The sequence below is a fragment of the Cricetulus griseus genome, assembly GCF_003668045.3.
Source record: "Cricetulus griseus strain 17A/GY chromosome 1 unlocalized genomic scaffold, alternate assembly CriGri-PICRH-1.0 chr1_1, whole genome shotgun sequence".
NCBI lineage: Eukaryota > Metazoa > Chordata > Mammalia > Rodentia > Cricetidae > Cricetulus > Cricetulus griseus.
The window spans coordinates 221054096-221072290 of NW_023276807.1; the positions used below are offsets into that span (position 1 = coordinate 221054096).

General features: G+C 42.1%; 1 protein-coding gene across 1 annotated transcript in view; it reads right to left on the minus strand.

Moving 5' to 3' along the window:
- The window catches only part of Adam2 (ADAM metallopeptidase domain 2), a 56418-nt gene that overhangs the window by 30687 nt on the left and 7536 nt on the right, over window positions 1-18195 (minus strand). The window contains exons 5-11 of the mRNA XM_035453398.1: window positions 12652-12728; window positions 11931-12099; window positions 9110-9166; window positions 7878-7949; window positions 6282-6448; window positions 4851-4932; window positions 1002-1138 (exon numbers count right to left, since the gene is read on the minus strand). Of these exons, the coding sequence (XP_035309289.1) occupies window positions 1002-1138; window positions 4851-4932; window positions 6282-6448; window positions 7878-7949; window positions 9110-9166; window positions 11931-12099; window positions 12652-12728 (761 nt within the window). The remainder of the gene's footprint in view (window positions 1-1001; window positions 1139-4850; window positions 4933-6281; window positions 6449-7877; window positions 7950-9109; window positions 9167-11930; window positions 12100-12651; window positions 12729-18195) is intronic.

Below are 18195 nucleotides of genomic sequence, written 5' to 3' on the forward strand. Positions count from 1 at the left end.
GCTGTCGTGGCTTGGAGTTGAGACATGCCGGGTCACGACAAGTTATATTAACTACACATGATGGGATGGATTATACATTCCCAACTACTGTCACATGGTTTCTATTCGAGTGTGTGTATAGTCACATATGGGTGGAAGTGAGAAGTAACTTGCAGGAGCCGGATCTTCCTGACTGAGTAGACCCAGGAATTGAACTTGGGTTGTCAGGTGTGACAGCTCAAGTGCTGTTATCACTGAGCCATCTCACCAGCATGGTTTCTTATCTGAATACCAGAGAGCAAAGGGAGGAGAAGCAACAGAGATCTGACAGGATAGCTCAGTAGCTAAAGTTGCTTACTGCACAAGTCTGGCGGCCTGAGTTCAATCCTGGACACCCACATAAAGGAGAAAAGAAACAACAACTCAGAGTTCTCCACATGCATTCCTTGACAGGTGCACCCCTCACGCATCCATCCTGTGCAAACACACACACACACACACACACACACACACACACACACACACACACACACACTTTTAAAAGGATGTTCAATAGGGCTAAAGAGCACGGCTTCCCACCCATGTGCTGTCATGTGTGGACTGTTCTGTGTGGACAGAATGGACGCTGTTAGTGGAACACAGTGTGAATGGCAGCTCGGCCAGGCAGTGAGCACGCTTATGGTTCCAATCATCTAATAGACTTACTGGGTATGGGTACTCTCTGTCTCTTTCTAGTGTTCAAGGGGCTCCGAATCTAGTTGGACACTTGCTTCAGCCCCTGCCTCCATGTCTCTGCTTCAGTTCTTGCCCTGACATTCCTCAGTGACAGACTAGGACATGAAAGTGCAAGGTGAAACAAGCCCTTTCCTCTCCAAGTGGCCTTTCATCACGGTGCTTTATCACAGCAATAGAGACCCAAGATGCCTGGTTTCTAGCAGGTTAGTTTTCTTTAACTAAATATACAGCAATCAGCTTAGCAGAAACACTAGCTAGGGTTTAGGCATCAAAGTCAAGGCTCTTACATTGCTTCGGGGTTCATCACACAGATGGACACTCCGCAGTGGCACTCGCTCACATTGTCATATGCTATCCCCATGCTGAGGCTCAGCAGCTGAACTAAAACAATGGCAAGCGATTCCAGAGTCACGGCTTTGGGTTGCTGAAAGAAAACACACCGGACCATAAATATGCGTGTACACTTTGTGGGAGGCATTTTACTTGCAGCTGGGAAAACATGATTAATTATTCACAATAGCCGCATAGTAAAATAAAGGGTAAACATGCATTGTGCTAGCCACAGAAGCACCATCCATACTGCAACAGTGTGTTGTTACAGGCAACCCTGCAAACACAGGAATGATCCAAAAATACGTGGTTTTTAATAATGAGTAAAGTGAGACACTCAGAAAATATAACTTAAATAAATTTAAATGGGATAAATCCCAGTTAGAATATTGAGATGCATGGAGCTAGAGAGATGGCTCAGGGGTTAAGAGCACTGGCTGTTCTTCCAGAGGTCCTGAGTTCAATTCCCAGCAACCACATGGTGGCTCACAACCATCTGTAATGGCATCTGGTGCCCTCTTCTGGCATGCACTGTATTACATGATAAATAAATCTTAAAGCAAAACAAAACAAAACAAAAGAATACTGAGATGCATAACAAAAATAAATTTGTAGAGTCTGGGGAGACGGCTTAGTGGTTTAGAGCACTTGCTCTTCCAGAGGGCCTAGGTTTGATTCCAAGCACCTATATAGATGCTCTCATAGATGTCTAGAACTCCAATTTAGGGAGATCTGATTCCCTCTTCTGACTTCTGACAGCACTGCCCACTTGTGGTGTACGCTCATACATGTAAAATAAAAATAAAACAAAAAAGTAATCAGCTGGGTGGTGGCGGCTCACACCTTTAATCCAGAACTCAGGAGTCAGAGGCAGGAAGATCTGGCAGATGTCTGTGAGTTCCAGGCCAGCCTGGTCAACAGAGTGAGTTCCAGGACAGCCAGGTCTACACAGAGAAACTTGTCTCAAAAACAAACAAAGAAATAAAATCAATTAAAAATTAGGAGTGATTAGAGAATTCAAAATAGAGCTGAGCCTTTCTTATGTTGAATAACAGCCCAGAGCAAGATCTCATCTACAAAGCCAGACAGCACTTCTCCCGTAGATCAGAAATGACACAAGAACAACCATTGGCCAACCCTACTCAGTGTTGCTCATGCTGACTGTCTCACAAATGCTCACAGGGTATGAAAGACAGAACGGCTTTCATTTGCACAGGAAACAGTTTTGCTCATTAGGTAAATAACAATAGCCAGACTCATGGGGCAGAGTGCTGTGTATGATGAAGACTGTGTCCATTCATGTTACATATGTGTACCTGTATTATTTTGTGTGCCTGTGGTATAAGCCTATGTGTGTGTACATGCATATGTGAGCATGCTCATCTGGGCATGCGTGTGGAGGCCAAAGGTCCACCCCAGGTGTCTTCCTCTTTGCCCTCTGCTCTTTTTATTTTTTTTGAGACAAGGTCAACTTGGAGCCCCCTGTGGATGGTAGACTGGCTACTGGGGAGCTCTCCAGGTCCTTTCCTCTCTGTCCCCTAGCACTGGGGTTACAGTGCACACTACCATTCCCAGCTTTCTTACATGGTGACTGGGAAATCAGATCTTCATGTTCTCACAGAGGGCACTTTCTGTATGAGTCATCTCCTGGTCACTGTTCTTTCATTTGTCTTCAGTAACCATTATACAGTTTATGTATGTAAAACAAGTGCTATATACATGTATCTATAAATGTGTATAATTTTTATTTGTCAATTAAATATTTAGTACTTGAGGCATATACACGGGTAACATTTTCTCTTGTTTCTCAACTAACAGCTGCTTGGGATGCATTTTTTCCATACATGTTTTTAGGAAGCAAGACAAGAGGATATAATCCCTTGCTGGCACTACACAGTCCTAAGGGATTATGGGAGAGAGAGGGCAGTGGTTGGGGAAACATTATTGAGCCAAGCTGCACCTATGTATTCCAGCATCTCACTCCTGTGGAGATTGGATGTTGCTTGGGTTTCTCAGCTAAAGATCAGTCAGTGATGGTTATCCCAAAGAAATTCGGAGAAAGGGAAAGTGCTGGGGACAGCCTCAGCCAGTCACTGCTTTTCCCCAGGGACCACTCTTCTCTGCCCCAGGAGTCTCAGCCTTCCCAGTCCTCTACAGATAGACCTTCTTTGGTAGCCAGTCTGCCTTTAGACAGATGTGTTCTTTCTCTCCGTGAACGAGTGAAGCTTTTGCTTCAAGTTAGTTTTGTGTGTGTGTGTGAGTGTGTGTGTGTGTTGCATATGAGTGTTTGAGGAAGTCCTACATCCTATCCTTAGAGACCAGGGAAATCACTTTCTCCACAAAATAAATGCTACCTTTACCAAAATATGATTTATGAATTTTTAATACGAATTTTCTCTTTTCCAGCTCCACTGTGCTCCATTTTGCTTATCAGAGTGAGGTCATTGTATGCTGCCTCTCTGAAACTCCAGCAGACACCAAAGAAACACAAATTTAAAGGAACAAGTTCTACAGTGAGAAGGACCAAAGGGAAATGATGTCAGAACTACACCAGTGTCAACCCCCTAAGAGCCCTACAGTAATGCAAATTTTAATGGGAACAACAAGTCAAGGGAATTATCTGTGGTCAGTACCGTCCAGCTCTGCTGACTGCCTGCCAAAGTTTAGGTCAGTTTCCTCGCTGCTAAACGGCTTAGAAAATTTTTAGTCTAAGAAGTACGGAATGAGTTTACACATGTGCTGTTAATCCTTTATTACTTTTTCCTTCCTGCTGTAAAGTTTCCAGTTTATATACATATATACAAACGAAGGCGATTCTCTGGTAATCACAAAATTACAGGGCTTGCATTTTTCAGGGTCATAAATCAGATAAGAGCTGCCCCAAGCAACACAGTCAGCAGCTTGGACATGCCATACCCCTCCCTATCTTTGAAGGTCCCAAATGTGATCTATTTGAAAGATTCCTCTCCTGGCTAAATGTTCTGCAAAATAAAAGATATTGCAGGGACCTAGCTTCTAAGTTTTATCTCAGGGAATGATGTGGAGATTTGACTGTGGGAACCGAGGGTTTTTGACTATGTGACTAAATTTTCTCACCAGGGGCTCCCACAGAATGGGGGGAAGTCACCCAATAAGCAAACGAACAAGGCAAGCTTTTAAGTCTTCGAAGTCCTTGTGGGACAAACAGATCCAGTTATGAAGCATGCCCCTGTACATAGTCTACATTATCAAAACTGTATAGCTAAAAAATAGCTAAATGAAAAATTATCTTCTTGACCACTCACAGATATATGTCCATAAGACTGAGATGCCTTCATGAGATTACATGTACGGATCACATGAGATTACACACTACAGTGTAGGCATCAGGCAGACACCAAGCTGCTTTAGCAAAAGTGAGCGACAGTCCTGAAGGCCTTGACTGGACAGGGTCAGCCTCTATCAAAGAGTCACTCCTCTGGCGGGTTGACATCTGAACACTAGTTGTAACCTGCTGTAACTGTCATGGCCCCTAACAGGGAATCTTTAATTTTATACTGTTTTATGGAGCAGACTGTTATACATTATTTAAAGGTTTACTTTATTTTTAATTTTTTTTGCGTGCATGCGTGTTTAGTGCAGTGCCCATAGAGGACTCAAGAGAGCATTGGACCCCCTGGAGCTGGAGTCACAGCTGGTTGTGAGCTGAGGGGTGTGGGTGGGTGCTGGGAACTGAGCGTGGGTCCTCTGTGGAGGAGCAAGCGCTCTCTGGCAAGGACCGCCCCCACGTTATGAATTTTAATCAAGTAGAGTAAAGCACAGCGTACCAGAGCAACGGTTCCAGCATAGTTCTTGTCACACATCTTCCCTTGAAAAGTGGCGCCAACATAATCTGAAGTTTCTCTGTAACTAAATTGAAAAGATTATAATCACGTAGTTTCGCAACAGTAAGCATAGTTAATGCTTTATTTTCACAGAACAGATTCTAGTGTTGCCTATTGATTCAGACTCTTAAAATTTCCACTGACAGTCATGTGACATGGGTTAGGATTGCCCAATGTTCCTACATTTCTAAGAATGATAAAAATCAGTTTTAAATAAATAGAAAGTGTACTTTCACATAGGTTTCTGAAACATAATGAAGATTAACTCAATGTAGTAACGATTTTAGAAAAAAAAAGTAGATATATCCTCTGAAATAAATAAAATTTCTTAAAATGACAAAATGAAGGCAATGAAGCTGGCACGTGGCGGAGTCGGGGCAGAACTCTGAACTCTCCTCATGGTCTCGGGGAGTTAGCCTGCCAGAGCCATGTCAAGGCAAGCATGCAGCAGAATACTAAAGGTACTGCATTTTGTGTGGGCTCTGAAATCACCAATGATAGACAACAAAGAGTATTAAAGAGGAGGGGCTTGTTTACTAACAATTTCAACACAGTATAGCTTCATTCAATTCATGGTATATTAGAACAGTCATTCTCGACCTGTGAGTCACAACACTTTAACAAACCTCTATCCCCAAAAATGTTTGCACTAAGATTCAACAGTAGCAAAACTACAATTATGCAGTGGAAACGAAAATAATTTTATAGTTGGGGATCACCATAACGTGAGGAACTCTGTTAAAGTATCACAGCATTGGGAAGGTTGAAAACCACAGTTGTAGGCTATTAAATGTCTTCCTTTCTGGTTTTTCTCTTTTTCTTTTCTTGCATAGTGTGTGTATGTGCTCATCTGTGTGTGCCCTAGGATTATAGAAGCACGGACCACTTGGCTTTTACACAGGTGTTGGGACTCTGAACTCAGTTCTTCAAAAATGCACAGCAAGCACTTTACCCACATAACCATTTCTTCCGTTTCTCCTTGTTGTTGCTGTTGTTGTCATTATTATTATTTCAAAGAGTGAAACTAAGTGCCTACATTCATAGAATTCAGACAGGCCTCCCAAACAGGTATTGTGAGCCTGTGATGCACAGCCAGGCACACTTGACAGAGTTATGTGTGCTCTATTGTAAGAAGGCACCTGGAAGCAGGGCTGAAGAAGTGAGCTTCAACTATAGACCAACCAAGTGAGGGACCTTAATAATCTCACCATAAGTAAACTGTCCTAGTAACAGTTGCATGCTGTTGTATATACAGGGAGCAGAAGTCACAGAGAACTTGCCTTTCCTCTAAAATGCATGTGGATTGTTGGAAAAGGGATCAGACCGGCCAGTTTCTCTGGGTATAACCCTGTCATAGCTTGAGAAGGTACGTACACAAGTAAAAATGCCATGTCATGTGGACGCAGAGCAAGGTAAGACTGTTTCCACTTCAGGAACCTGTAGAGCAACTCGTTAGCATCGCCAGTGGTTGAGATTTTGTTTTCATCCATCCAAAATTCCAGGGAAGACAGAATTACTGTAAGATTAAAGGGGGCAAAAATCTAAAATAGAACACAGACAGAAAACCTGTTCAAACAACATGATCTAAAGGGGCTGGGCAAAAGAGCTCTGCAAATGAGTTCAGGTCGTGCATTTAACAACTACAGTGTGGGTCTGGGCTCAGTATTTTAAAGTATGAGTCAGCAATAAGTGCCCTGGTCATAAGTCACACATCACACTGGATCCTTTAAAATGCTTGCACTTTATCAAAGCCCCTCCCCCCCCAGGAGTGTCTCATTGTATGCAATCCTTACAATGACCCGCTTTACAGGTAGGAGAATGGATACTTAGAATGCAACTTAATGGTCCTTCCATCACTCAGCATACATCTTTATGCAGATCCACCAAAGAAGGTATGGGGGTTCTTAGGAACAGCAGCAGCAAGTGTGGTGGTTTGAGTGATAATGTCCCTTAGAGTTGCTGGCATTTGGATATTGGTCACCAGTTGGTGGCACTGTTTGGGGGAGGTTTAGGAATTAAAATGGTCTTGCTGGAGGAAGTATGTCATTGGGGTGGGGCTTTGAGGTTTCAAAGCTGAACACCACGCCCAGTGCACACTCTCTGCTTCCTGCTTTTTGTTCCAGCTTTGTGCCCTCAGCTTTCACCTCTGGCTGCCGTATCTGCTGTGTACCGCTCGCCATGCTGTCTCCACCATTAAGGACTTTAACCCTCTGAAACCATAAGCCCAAAGAAACTCTTCCTTCTATAGGTGTCTTAGTTAGGGTTTCTATTGCTATGAAGAGACACCATGACCACGGCAACTCTTATAAAGGAAAACATTTAATTGAGGGTGGCAGATTACAGGTTCAGAGGTTCAGTCAGTTGTCATCATGACAGGGAGCATGGTGGTGTGAAGGTCGTCATGGTGCTGGAGCTGAGTGTGCTACAGCTTGACTCAGAGGCAACAGAAAATCGACTAACTGTCACACTGAGTGAAACTTGAGAGAAATACCTTAAAGCTTGCCCCCACAAGGGCACACTTCCAACAGAAGGTAGGGGCCCAGATTAAAGGTGTGCCCTCTAGTCTCAAGGTCTGGATTAAAGGTGTGTATCATCCAGCCTCCTCAAACAAGTCCACACTTCCTCCAACAGGGCTACACTTCCTAATAGTGCTACTAGTGCTACTCCCTATGATCTTATGGGGGCCAAATACTTTCAAACTACTACTAACAAGTTACCTTGAAGATGGTGTTTTATCACAATAATAGAAAAGACAAAAAAGAAAATACTTGCCACGCATTGGTGGCGCACGCCTTTAATCCCAGCAACTCAGGAGGCAGAGGCAGGTGGATTTCTGTGAGTTCGAGGTCAGCCTGGTCTACAGAGCGAGTGCCAGGATAGGCTCCAAAGCTACACAGAGAAACCCTGTTTCGAAAAACAAAAACAAAAACAAAAAAAAAAAAAAAAGAAAGAAAGAAAGGAAATACTTACAGCATTTGCCAATCCAATCAACTGGAAAATCTTTTGAGTGACAATGGCTGTATCAGCCCCAATATGATTATACTGTAAAATAAAATTGCTGTATATATACATACATATATTTGTTTAACATTGATGACTTTAATTCTGTTAGAAGTTTAATATAGCAAAGCAATACACTGTTTTAAATCACTGACATTTTAGCCAGCATTATTTTATTATTCATACCATATAGTGTGAAAATAGAAAATATAAAAAGATCTGAAAAAATTACAATATAAAATTCCACTATTAATAAAGAAAGGACAATAGTTCCTCACAGAATGATTTAGATGTGAGCATCTCAGTGTTTTGCTTGTTGTGTGTGCACATGCAGTGGCCATGGAGGCTGGAAGAGGGCACCAGATCACATGGGCTTGACTTGGAGACTGTTGTGAGCCACCACATGGTTGCTGGGAACTGAACTCAGGTCCTCTGTAGGGGCAGCAAGCACTCTTAACCATAGTCATCTCTCCAGCCACAGGAAGCAACTTAAGATGGGGAAAATTCCCAGAATCTGTATGTGATCCCACTGACACAATGTTTTGGGAATGAAGAACACATTAGTGGATTATGAAGACCAGTGAGATTGGGGGAGAGAGGTTTGTGGCTCGGAAGAAGCATGCAGTGGTTCCTTGTTGGGTGCAAGCATCCTGTATCTTCACTGCATCAGTTGCAGCTTGCTGGCTGCTGCAGTGCTGGCAGAAGGCATCAGTATGCATGTGCACATGTTCTTGCAAGTCTGTGTGAGTATATAACTATCCTCATTAAGAAGGAAATCTAAAAAATGAGAAACTATTATAATAAAAAATTTCCAGTAATAACAAAAGGAGTAATGGAGGGGGAAAAGTGCAAATAATTGAGAGTTTATTAAAATCCAAGTTAATTACCTTCCACGGTCAAAGATTGATTCTGTGAGACATGGGAGAATTGTTTTTTCTTTTCTTTTTTAAAAAAAGATTTATTTATTATGCATGCAGTGTTCTTTCTGCATATATGCCCACAGGTCAGAAGAGGACACCAGATCTCATTACGGATGGTTGTGATCCATCATGTGGTTGCTGGGAATTGAACTCTGGACCTCTGGAGGACCAGCTAGTGTCTTAACCATTGTTGAGCTGTCTCTCCAACCTAAGAATTGTCTTTCTAATGCTTCACTGCTAATAAAAAAATGAACAAGATAAATACAATTGGAATACACTTACCATTTCTTTCTCAACTACAAAATGTATTTCCAGATAGCGAGAGGCAGCTTTCTCTGCCTGAAAAAAAAAAATTCCACAGACTTAATGTCAAAGTTAAAGAGTGACTTCAATATTTGTAGTTTTGTCACTAATGCGAATGAGATGGATGTGGTGAGATTTTTGTATTCAGAAATAGAACCAGAAACATTACCAAAGCAGATCATCCAGACCCCTCTCCACCTGTTTCCCTGTTCCTTCTTTGCATCTTACCAGACATTTATCTTATCCAGAAAATAATCCACCTCCCTTCCTTTCTTCATGTTCTCATTGATCTTGTAAATAGCTCTGTTAGCTGAATGACATTCTTTTAAAACCTCATCTTTTATTTTATTTATTTATTTATTTATTTATTTATTTATTTATTTATTTTTGGATTTTGGAGACAGGGTTTCTCTGTGTAGCTTTGGAGCCTATGATGGCACTCACTCTGGAGACCAGGCTGGCCTCAAACTCACAGAGATCCGCCTGCCTCTGCCTCCCGAGTGCTGGGATTAAAGGCAAGTGCCACCAACACCCGGCTCCCTCATCTTTATTTTTAAATTAAAAAAGAAACAACTTGTGTGTGTGTGTGTGTGTGTGTGTGTGTGTGTGTGTGTGTGTGGTATGTGTACCATGTGTGTGCAAAACCAGTATTTGTGGTTCTCCTGGGCATTTAATCGCAGTTAATTCTCCAGACCAGGTGTAGGAAAAGTCACCCACATTTTGCCCTTGATTCAGCTGTTTTTAGATATTAGATCTCTGCTCTGTAGTGATATATTATGTATGATTTTTTAAACCTTGATAAGGATTCAGAGAAACAAAAATCAGTCTGAAGCTATAGAGATCAGGCAGTGGTGATACACACCATTAATGCCAGCAACCAGCAGCTAGGAGGTGGTGGTACACACCTTTAATCCTGGGGCTCAGGATTAAGAAATAGACGGATATCTGTGAATCCAAGACCACCTAGATCTACACAAGAGTGAATCAGTCTAAAAGAGAATTATAGCTCACACCTTTAATCCCAGGACTAATGACAGGACAAGAAGTCAGTATGAGGCATTCATTCTCCATCCACACCGAGGAGAGGCAGCAGTTAGAGACTTGGAGAAGAGCTCATGCGAGGATCAGCCCTTTCAGCCTGAACTAGAGGTGAGAGCTAGTGGCTGACTCCTTTTCTTCTGTGATCTTCAGCTTGAAGTTTGAACCCCAATGTCTGTCTCTGGGTCTTTTGTTTATCAGTGTTACACTGTTCTACTTAGAATTTATGATTCAGTGATTTAGCATCCAGCCAGCCCCAAGCCTTTCAAGTTTCTTTTCTGGCCCCAAGGTCCCATTTACACAGACATTTCTTTACAAATGTTTTTGGTAGCATTGTATTATTTAAATAGTGGGAATCACCCAATTGCTCACCTGACTGATTGATTAAATGTGATATATTCCTGAATTGGAATATATTATTCCATTTAAATATTAAAATATGTAGTATTTTAAAATACTCCAGCCATGAGCACATTGGTGGGTAAAATCTCACAAAAAAGACCCATTTGATGATTCCACTTGTATATTATGTCCTGAATCAGCAATTCTATAGATACAAAACTGTGTATGTAGTTTCTAAGAAAAGGCAGGCAAAACAGAAGGAGCTATAGGACGTGCTTGAAGGTCTGCCACTGTTATTTAACTGTGAAAGCACATACTAACAAGATGCAGAACAGCGGCGATGGGTGTGCGTCTCAATAAATCCTTACAGATGTGAACAGGCAGTCTGTCACCCACTCATTAGCGACCCCTAACATTGTTACATTGTTCTAGTAAGTTTTGTATCTATTTTGCAATGTGACTAGTGTAATACATAGTACAAAATCCACAAAACAATAGGCCATTTTAAAGTTGCCTAAGGGGATAAAACAAACAATTTTGAAATGCTTGATTAATGAAAATATAAGGAGGAGGAGGAGGAGGAGGAGGAGAAAGGAATAAGAACATGATGAGACTGAGAAATAACAAGGTGGTAGATTTGACCCATGATTATTCTACTGGCGTGCATTAAAACTGATGCCATGGATGATGGGATAAAACAAAACTGCCATGTTAAAAAGCAACAGCATGCTGTTTGAAAGAACCATGGTTTCACTGAGACAAATGTAGCTTTAAAATACTCATACCCATGCACATGTAAGCAACTTTAATAACATTCAGTGAGTTACAAAAAAAAAGAAAAAACAAAACAAAACAAAAGGACATGAGAGGAGGAGGTGACTTATTGGGAAGAGGAGGGACCCCAGATGGAGTGGGAATGGGTATGATCAACAGACATTATAGACATGTATGGGATTAATAAATAAACTTTATTTAAAAATGAAAAATAGTGACAGGCATTGGTGGTGGCGCACGCCTTTAATCCCAGCACTCGGGAGGCAGAGACAGGCTGATCTCTGTGAGTTCGAGACTAGCCTGGTCTACAAGAGCTAGTTCCAGGACAGCCTCCAGAGCTCTGTCTTGAACCACCCCCCCATATATAAAAATTAAAATATACATGTATGGAATTGTCAAAGGATAAAATTATTTAAAATAAAAAAATATTTAAATTAGTAACATCAGGAACAAAGAAGGAGGCATCACTAACAATATTAAGGAAGTTAAAGAGGTATTGGGAAAATCATAAAACTAGTTTTCAGGATTGTGACTGATGAGCTTTTGCTGGACACATCCTTGCCACGTCTGTGTGTGCGTGTGTGGTATATAGATAAATGACTTGTTTACCAGGAAAGTATTTGATAACATCCAGTTAATCCCCTACCTTGATACTTTGTATGTTATACTTCAGGTCCCTTAGTTCCATGTCTTTCGCAGCATAGAGTAAAGCATCTCCTTTCTTAGGCTCCACTTGATAGATCACATGTTCAAAACCAATGGAAGATTCCAGAGGTTCTATTCCATAGCTAATATTTCCAAACTGCAGAAAACCTCTGCAAAGAAACAAAAACATACGTTATAAATAAACATCGCACATGGAGGTGTCAGTCCACTGCCATGCAGTTAATGCACTTTCACAAACTCATTAAGTCCCACTGTGTTACTGAGGTGTCACACACCGAGTGGCACAGAGTAGTGACATCATTGAGATATCCCAGCTATTACTAGTCCATGACTGCTGTGGGGCTGCAGAGATGGCTGAGTGGATAAGAGCATTTACCGCTCTTGTAGAGAGGGGACCAGGGTTTGGTTCTCAGCTCCACACGGCAGCTCACAACCACCTGTGGTTCCAGTGTATTCCTCTAATACTCAGGTAGGCACACACACGTGAAAATGACAAAAAGTAAATCCTGAGAAATTCTTTATGAACTCCCAATTTAACAATAGCTTAAATTCAGTATGAGGGTAGAATTTGATATTTAAAATAATTTCCATGTATAATCTTTCCATTTATAATCCATTTTGTGTTCCACACATTTACACACACATACACAAATTTATTTTTAAAAAAACACACCATTTTATATACAATTATGTATTACAACCTGAGTCCAGTACATGTGCTAACAATCACCATAGAATCTGGATAACCTTCAATGTATCCTTGGAAGTAGCAGATATTCTGAAACACAAAGATGAAATACACAATATATCCTTTGCGGTAAAGACAGCATTATCAGAGACCTCAGACTGTCAGCTTTTGTGTGTCAAATACCAGTTGTTTCCAAAAGCAGATCTGTAAGACCAATGTGTGGAGTGGAACATAACTTTCTGAAGTGTTCATGTTTTTATAAATTACCATATGCATGTATTTTCTTATATTCTCATTCTCTCTCTCTCTCTCTCTCTCTCTCTCTCTCTCTCTCTCTCTCTCTCTCTCTCTGAAACAGGGTCTCACTATATAGCCTTGGCCTGCCTGGAACTCACTATGTAGACCCAGCTGGTCTCGATTTCATGGAGATCTGCCTGCTCCTGCCTCCTTAAATATGATTTACTTTATCCATAATTAGGATACTTATTGATAATCAAAAGCTCTTTTTGGTTTGTTTTCACATTCTTCTGACTTAATTCTGCATGTTAGAGAAAAAAAGGAATCCAAAGGGGAGATTAGTTTTCAAGAATATTTTGAGTGAGATGTGAGGATTGGCTTGCAGAGTCCTCTCGAACAGGCCAACAATAACTCCAGAAATGGCCATTACATTCGATGAGCTTCTCATTAAGTGGTTTCCCACATCTCTGCTGCAAGGGCTCCCCCAGGCCAGGGAGCAGGGGGCCTCTACTGGTTCAGTCTTTCAGGATCTGGGAGGTGGCAAAGGTTTCCAAGGTGCCCGAAATGAGATGCAGAGCCTTGGAAGAGAGGACACAAAGGGAAGTCCCAAGATGCCTGCTCAGGTGTGATTCCTGTATCTGCCTTTGGGCTGAGGATGTGGCATGGCAGAGAGACAATGCTTTCCAGTGGCTACCTCTACCCACCCACCCCAACCCTGGAGGAAGTATTTACATCACTCTCATCTTGCCTGTCTTTGAGGACGGGGTGGAAGTTCCTTTTCAATGAAATTCCTTTTCAGGGAAGGGTAGGCAGAATCCACCAGGATCCTCCAAGATCCTGACTACATGACAACCTCCAGCCATAGTGTAGTTTCCCTATTAAGTGACACACCCACCAGCAGCCTTAACAGAAAGCACTGGACCATAAAAGGAACAAAGAGAGGCAGTGCCTGGGTTAGGAAAATACTTCTTTTCTGTGTAGGTAATGTATGACTTCTTCTGAGCAGGTGACCTGAGAATTTGTGAGGTTCCCAGGGGTCTACTCCTGCTGGTAAAACATAGCCTGGGATCCATCTTTGTCTTTGTGGCACTAAGCAGTCATCTCTCCAGGGTGGGGACAATAATCTGTGGATAACAGGGGAATCTGGCAGAAACTAAGACTCTTAAAGCTGGCAAGCCAGATGGATTACTAGAACAAGACTAAAAATGCTTGAAGTTGATTTCTTCCAGTGCTGGCATTTGAACCTAAGACCTTCTGCATGCTAGGCAAAGACTCTACCACTGAACTATGTCTCCAGCCAAAGACTGGAAATTCTTCAAAGGTTCATAAGTAGTTTGATGGCATCATTAATCATGGCCAGTATATGATTGAAAATACATTTCAGAGTGGTGGTGATAATGGAACACACCTTTAATCCCAGCCATCTGGAGGCAGAGGCAGGTAGATTTCTGTGAGTTTAAGGCCAATCCAGTCTACTTATCAAGTTCTAGGCTAGTCAAGGCTACATAGTGAGATCCTAACTCAGAAAACAAAGCAAGCGCGCGCGTGTGTGCGCGCGCACGCGCACATACACACACACACACACACACACACACAGAGAGAGAGAGAGAGAGAGAGAGAGAGAGAGAGAGAGAGAGAGAGAGAGAGACTTAAATAAAGGGGAAAAGTAGCACACAGTCAAAACAATGTTGTTCAATGTTAAAAGAGGATTTTGAATTACTAAACACAAGGAAAAATTGGGCACAATAGAGGATGCACTAGCAAGTCTGGAGAACTTGGGGCATAAAAAGCCAATTAGAACAACAACAACAAAAAAACACTTTAAGTGGAACACACCAAGTAGGTTTCACCGCAGAAGCAAGAGACAGAAAACCCTGCCAAATCAGTCAAATGAGAATTGCCAAGAAGGCCTCACTCCGCAGGGGAGGGGCTAGAAAGTGGAAGGGTGGGGGCTAGAAGAACATGGGGAAGTGGAGGTACAGGACAATTTAGGGGGAAGCAGGGAGACACTGGGAAAGTAGAGACTGTCTAACCCAGTGATGGAGGTTGAGAGGCCATCTGTCCTCCCCACCAATTCTCTGACATGTCCAAATTTGGACTGCCCCGTGTAACCAGAAGTCAAGGTCAGTACAGGTGTATCCATCCACTTCTGATCTAGAAAACCTAAAGGGACTAGTTCAGCTCTTACTTCAGAAACCCTTCCATTAGTGTCACCAAGAGTGAGCCAAAAAGATGCCTCCAAGGGCAAAGATGAGGATGCTGGGCGTCCTCTGGCAAGTGAACATTGACGGACGTCAGCAGGGTGTGCTTTCTGATTGACAGAACTGATTCAGGTCTCCCTGGAGAGAGTGGACTGTCAAGCAGATGGAAACCAAACTTCTTCTGGGATATTATTCGCAACAGAACAAGTGAAGCTCATGTCTACAGGCCTATTAAAAAAAAAACAATCAGAAAGGTACAGGTTGCAGGGAGAGATGTGCTAGATCCACGAACTCTCTGTGTTTGGCCTCCAAGTGACTGACTAGCTTGTGAAGCCCAGGTAGGAAGCAGATGAATAGAGGGCATGGCCTGGGTCACAGCAGACACGGAAGCTTACCTACTTGGCTGTACCTCCAAGGCAGACACACTGGATTGAAGTAAACTATAGAACAATGTGTGTCCTGGGATATTATTAACACAAGGTAGCAAACAGACAACAGGGAACAGAGTCTGACAGTGGTGTCATCAGAGGGACAGGACCAAGAGAACCCTGCATGTCTTTCTCTAGGACTGACTATGAGCATAACCCTAACCTTTATCCTCCCATGAAATGACATCACAGACTTAACACAGGGTGATCAGGAGAGAGGACAGGTTCTGCCAGGATAGTCCAGACAGTTAACAAACAATTAACGAAACTTGTAACAATTACAGATATCAAGGAGTGGAGACAATACTCAGGCTGGTTGTATGACACCATGCAAAATATCTAATTTCAAGCAAAATATTTCAAGACTTGTAAAGAAACAAGCACAAAATAATTGGGGAAAGGAAGCATTTAACAGAATATCCCCCATTTTCTAGAGACTGCATGCTTGGATTCTCTGAAAATGCATTTGTTGAGCCTCTGATCCGCAGTGTGATAGGATCAAGAGATGTAGCATAGGCCAGGCAGTGGTGGTGCTCACCTTTAATCCCAACACCCAGGAGGCAGAAGCAGGAGGATCTCTGTGCGTTCGAGACCAGCTTGGTCTAGAAGGTGAGCCCCAGGACAGCCAGGGCTGTTACACAGAGAATCCTGCCTTGAAAAATCAAAAACTGAAAGCCAAAAGCCACCCCCACCCGACTCCCAAGAGATAGAGGCAGGGGGAAGTGCATGGCTGTCTACATGGTTGGTTTGTTCTTTGGCATATGTTGTCATTTTCAGGATAGTATGATTTTAGGAATAAATGCAATTTGTGAAAATCATAAAGACAATTCTGTAAAATTTCCTGTTTTTTTTAAAATCTACTTTGATAGAGTTGGTTTTTCCTAGGCTAGAAACAGGTTAAAGGCAATGATATAACCCAGATTACCTATCTATGAGAAGCCATATATTTGTTGCTTTGAGATCAACATTTAACAACATTTAACAATACACATTTAAGTTTTAAATAAAGCATTCTTTGCTTAGTTGTACTTTTCTTAAAGTTGTACTTTTGAGATAAGGAGACAGAGTCTAACAATTTACACAAGTGGAACTCTCAACCTTCCTGCCTCAGCCTCCTGAATTGAGATTGTTACCATGCAGGCTTTTGCTTCATAGGATTTTGCTGTTCTTATCACTTATTTGTTTTTAACATTTATTTATTATTTATACAGTGTTCGGCCTACATGTATGCCTGCATGCCAGAAGAGGGCACCAGATCTCATTATAGATGGTTATGAGCTAACATGTGGTTTCTGGGAATTGAATTCAGAACCTCTGGAAGATTAGTCAGTTCTCTTAACCCCTGAGCCATCTCTCCAGTCCTTTATTTCTTATTTCTTGATATAATCCAGGGTGGTGAACTACCAATGTAGCACCTGAGGATGATCTTGAACTTCTAATCCTCCTGTTTCTACTCCTATGTGCTGAGATTACAGGCATATGTCTCCATGTTTAAATGTAGCCTTGTGTCTTTCTGTCTGTCTCTCATACATACATAAAGACACATGTAAACCTCTCTCTCTCTCTCTCTCTCTCTCTCTCTCTCTCTCTCTCTCTCTGTGTGTGTGTGTGTGTGTGTGTGTGTTTGTGTGTGTGTGTGTGTGTAACACTACAGCACCATTGAGCAATATGCATTATCTATATAATAATATTGACTTGTATGTGTCCATTTTCCCCATCTGGACAACAGTTAAAGCCAGGCGTGATAGTGCCAGTTATCAACTTCACAGACTGTAGAGTCATCTGGGGGATGGGTCTCTGGGAATGCCTTTTGGGGAATTATCATGATTTCGTTCATTGAGTTGGGAATACCCATCCTCTGTGCGTTAGCGCCACTCCCTGCCTGGGATGCGGGACTTTATACATGGAGAAAGGGAGCTGAGCTACAGGATGCATTCCTCATTCTCTGTCCATAGCCATAGATCTGATGTGAAAAGCTGCATCAAGCTCCAGCCACCTTGTTTCCCCACCACTATGAGCTTAAACCACGAGCCAGAACAAACCCATTCTCCCTTAAGCTGCCTTTGTCAGGGTATTCCTATCCTGGCAACAGGGAAAGAAACCAAGACACAAGGACCATGCCTGTTACTTTGCTTTGTTAAAATCTCAGTCTCTACACATGTTGGCATCATCATTTAGAAAATGAAAATTCAAAGGAGAAGAAAAAGAGGAGAAGGAAGAGGGGGAGAAGAGGAAGGGAAAGGGAAGAAGCAGCAAACGAGGGCAGGGCAATGGCAATAATTTAAAAGTGCACTTCAGACACGGGTTAGTTCTATGGTTCTACCCACATTTCTCAGTTGCTCCCACCCCCCAAGGTAGATATTATTAAACAAAGCTCCAAGTGTTTCGAATGTGTGAAAATGTAATATTTTCCTAATTGTTCATGAAATTTTACGTGTTCTCATTTGGTCCTTGGGCAAACTTCAGAGGACACCTTGGGGTTCCCTTGTTTTCCCAGATATAGCTTCCTTGATTGAAGTCATGATTCACACACACACACACAGACATACACACACACACAGACAGACACACAAGCACACATCAGGAAACAAATGGTTTGGAAACACTGCCCTCTGATTTGGTTTAGTAATCACCTACTAATGGGATATGCACATCTCACCAGAAGGAAATTACTAAGTTTATGTCAAAACC